Genomic DNA, 5000 nt, shown 5'->3' with positions numbered 1-5000 from the left:
GATTGAGTAATTGATTGATCGGTTGATTAAGGTAACTAATTGATAGTAAGGGAGTGATATTAGCATGTGATATTGAGTGATATCGTGTGCCCATGTAGTCCTCATGAGGTAGACTTCAGTGAGATATGAACCTTATAACATAGGTGATGGATTGATGGATTGATTGATTGATTGATTGATTGATTGATTGATTGATTGATTGATCAATTGATTGATTGATTGATCAGTTGATTAAGGTAACTAATTGATAGCATGTGAAGGAAGTGATAAAAGCATGTGATATTGAGTGATATTGTGTGCCCATGTAGTAGTCCTCATGAATGGTCCAGAGGTACAGTAGACTTCAGTGAGATATGAACTTTATAACAACAATGCTATAGCGTTAATAAAAACAACCAAACAATAATAAAAACAATGCTGTACTGTTTTAGATATGCATCCGGGAGATTCTTATGTGAAAGCGGTAGGATCCTGTCCTATAGCCACTAGGGATGCAACGGTACAGTTTTGCCACGGTTCGGTTTGTATCACGGTTTTTGGGCCACGGTAACGGTTCGGTTTCAATATATCAATATTATCTTGGCTCTAGCATACAGGAGGCTATATTTGCCTTTTCTATTTCAAATCAACAATGTGCTTCTACTTACACTTGCAGAGAAAATATTAAATGCATAGCCTGACACAGATGAAGCAGAATCACAAAAATGTATTAAAAGAAAAAACACCATCATTGCCTTCTGTCATAAACAGGCAATGTTATCCATAGTGCAGTGCAGCATAAAGTAATGTGTAGTTATTTATTTAATAAACTCACTGTTCTTCACACATTTAAAGAAAATACTTAACTGTTATACACCCTCAAAAAAGTAGTGAACAATTCTGAAAATCTTCTCAAAATAATTGGTGAGGTAGTATTATGTGTAGTTTCAAATGGATATTTGATTTGGGAGTGCCTGCCCTGTCCTCTTTTATGAACGTAAAAAATGTAAACATAGACAAAAGTGCAGTGCAGCATTAAAAATATTAGAACAATGAAATTAACATTATTGCAACCTGTTGTCAGGGGGGGGCAATATTCCGAGAAGAAAGTGGCAAATTTGCCACTTCACAAAGTGTCTGTTTCCCCTGTGTCTCCTGTCGTGTGTGTGTGTGTGTGTGTGTGCGTGTGTGTGCGAGAGAGTTGTGTGATTGACGAGTGGACGAGCGATTGACTGATTTAGCAGTGAGTTTATTGTTTTTCGAGTGGACACCTCCCGCTGCCCGTAGCCTAGCATGTACAACGTCAGGAAAATAAATGACCCGAGTTTGGAATGACATGTCAGCCTCCCCATCTCCTATAACCTCCCATCCCTACAATATTTTCCAGTAAACTATCAAAATGAGAATACACTCAGCTGTGTCGGCGTCACGCTTTCTTAGGCTACTCTAGCGAGCAATCAACGCAGGGCAGAACCACGGTTACAATGTTACACACAGACTTTATAATGTGGCAAATGTTCGACCTTCTAAAGTGGCAAATTTGCGTCTTTACAAAGTATATATACGTGGCCCTAATACGTCGTCGTATTCGTTATGTCTTTGGGAATTATAGGAATATTGTTGTCGAAAGGCTGCAGCAATGGATGGTTGGGTTTTCGGTGGCAAACTAACTCTCCGTGCTGCTCCACTTAAGGTTACAGCCGGGTGATGAAGGCGCAAGTGGGCCGACATGTTGGATGTGTTACCTTTATTAGGTGATCGTTGTGAAGCAGTGCTTGCAATGCACACTGTGCTTTGTTTACTGACGGTCTTTTTGCCTTGTTCGTGGGCTACTTCAAATGTCGCCATGATCATGCAGCCGCCGGTAAAGTTTGTTTCTTCTCACATGACTCCTTCATTTGCATTTCAACGCGCTTATTGGCTCTTGGGAAATTCAGTAAAATTCTGATTGGTTGTTGCAAGGTTGACGAGAGGCAAGCTGAACAGTCAGAGAAAACGCATCCCCCGGGTCCTAAGCACTCCTCTCTATCGCTCCCAGGCTACGCGCGCGCAATAACCTTGTATTAAATAAAAAGTTTAATGTCGCGTATACCGAAATATTGCGGTTTAGGTGAGTCTATTGAACCGAACAGGCCAAACCGAACGGTTCAATAAATTATTGAAAACCGTTGCATCCCTAATAGCCACACACATCCCACTGAACGCACCGTGGTCTTCTCTCTCTTTCAGGCACTTCCTGTTCAAGCACGGCTCGGCCTCGTCCACGCTGTTCCGTGCGGCCAATCAGAACTACCCGCTGACGTCCAGCACGGTGTACTCCCCGCCCCCCCGGCCCCTGCCCAGGACCACGCTGGCGCGGCCGCTCTTCTCCTTCAGCAAGCCGTACCGCTGCTGCAACTGGAAGTGCACCGCTCTCAGCGCCTCCGCCATCACCGTCACGCTGGCCCTGCTGCTCACCTACGTCATCGGTCAGTACGGACGCCACCGCAACGCAACGCAACGCACTGACCACACCGCACCACACCACGCTGACTACACCACACTGCACTGACTACACCACACTGCACTGACTACACCACACCACACTGACTACACCACACTGCATGGACTACACCACACTGACCAAACTGACTACACCACACTGACTACACCACACTGACTACACCACACTGACTACACCGCACTGACCAAACTGACTACACCACACTGACTACACCACACTGACTACACCACACTGACTACACCACACCACACTGACTACACCACACTGATTACACCACACTACACTGACTACACCACACTGACTACACCACACTGACTACACCACACCACACTGACTACACCACACTGACTACACCACACTGACTACACCACACTGACCACACTGCACTGACTACACCACACCACACTACACCACACTGACTACACCACACTGACTACACCACACTGACTACACCACACTGACTACACCACACTGACTACACCACACCACACTGACTACACCACACCACACTGACTACACCACACTGACTACACCACACCACACTGACTACACCACACTGACTACACCACACTGACTACACCACACTGACTACACCACACTGATTACACCACACCACACCGACTACACCACACTGACTACACCACACTGACTACACTACACTGACTACACCACACTGACCACACCACACTGACTACACCACACCACACTGACTACACCACACTGACTACACCACACTGACCACACTGACTACACCACACTGACTACACCACACTGACCACACCACACTGACTACACCACACCACACTGACTACACCACACTGACTACACCACACCACACTGACTACACCACACTGACTACACCACACTGACTACACCACACTGACCACACCACACTGACTACACCACACTGACTACACCACACTGACTACACCACACCACACTGACTACACCACACTGACTACACCACACTGACTACACCACACTGACTACACCACACTGACTACACCACACCACACTGACTACACCACACTGACCACACCACACTGACTACACCACACTGACTACACCACACTGACTACACCACACCACACTGACTACACCACACTGACTACACCACACTGACTACACCACACTGACTACACCACACTGACTACACCACACCACACTGACTACACCACACCACACCACACTGACTACACCACACTGACTACACCACACTGACTACACCACACTGACTACACCACACTGACTACACCACACCACACTGACTACACCACACTGACTACACCACACTGACTACACCACACTGACTACACCACACCACACTGACTACACCACACTGACTACACCACACTGACTACACCACATTGACTACACCACACTGACTACACCACACTGACTACACCACACTGACTACACCACATTGACTACACCACACTGACTACACCACACTGACTACACCACACTGACTACACCACACTGACCACACTGACTACACCACACTGACTACACCACACTGACTACACCACACTGACTACACCACACTGAATACACCACACTGACTACACCACACTGACCACACTGCACTGAATACACCACACTGAATACACCGCACCACACTGACTACACCACACCACACTGACTACACCACACTGACTACACCACACCACACTGACTACACCACACTGACCACACCACACTGACCACACTGACTACACCACACTGACTACACCACACTGACTACACCACACTGACTACACCACACTGAATACACCACACTGACTACACCACACTGACTACACCACACTGAATACACCACACTGAATACACCGCACCACACTGACTACACCACACCACACTGACTACACCACACTGACCACACCACACTGACTACACCACACTGACTACACCACACTGACTACACCACACCACACTGACTACACCACACTGACTACACCACACCACACTGACTACACCACACTGACTACACCACACTGACTACACCACACTGACTACACCACACTGACCACACTGACTACACCACACTGACCACACTGACTACACCACACTGACTACACCACACTGACTACACCACACTGACTACACCACACTGAATACACCACACTGAATACACCGCACCACACTGACTACACCACACCACACTGACTACACCACACTGACTACACCACACTGACTACACCACACTGACTACACCACACTGCACTGACTACACCACACTGACTACACCACACTGACCACACTGACTACACCACACTGACTACACCACACTGACCACACTGACTACACCACACTGACTACACCACACTGACTACACCACACCACACTGACTACACCACACTGACTACACCACACTGACTACACCACACTGACTACACCACACTGCACTGATTACACCACACTGACTACACCACACTGACTACACCACACTGAATACACCACACTGAATACACCACACTGACTACACCACACTGACTACACCACACCACACCGACTACAC

At 47.2% G+C, this 5000-nt stretch overlaps 1 protein-coding gene across 1 annotated transcript in view; it reads left to right on the top strand.

Moving 5' to 3' along the window:
* The window catches only part of tenm1 (teneurin transmembrane protein 1), a 158850-nt gene that overhangs the window by 66345 nt on the left and 87505 nt on the right, over positions 1-5000 (top strand). Inside the window, exon 5 of the mRNA XM_062535816.1 lies at positions 2209-2447. Within this exon, the coding sequence (XP_062391800.1) occupies positions 2209-2447 (239 nt within the window). The remainder of the gene's footprint in view (positions 1-2208; positions 2448-5000) is intronic.

This window comes from Sardina pilchardus, chromosome 5 (assembly GCF_963854185.1).
Source record: "Sardina pilchardus chromosome 5, fSarPil1.1, whole genome shotgun sequence".
In the NCBI taxonomy this organism is placed as follows: domain Eukaryota; kingdom Metazoa; phylum Chordata; class Actinopteri; order Clupeiformes; family Clupeidae; genus Sardina; species Sardina pilchardus.
This window is presented reverse-complemented; position numbering and strand designations above follow the sequence as displayed.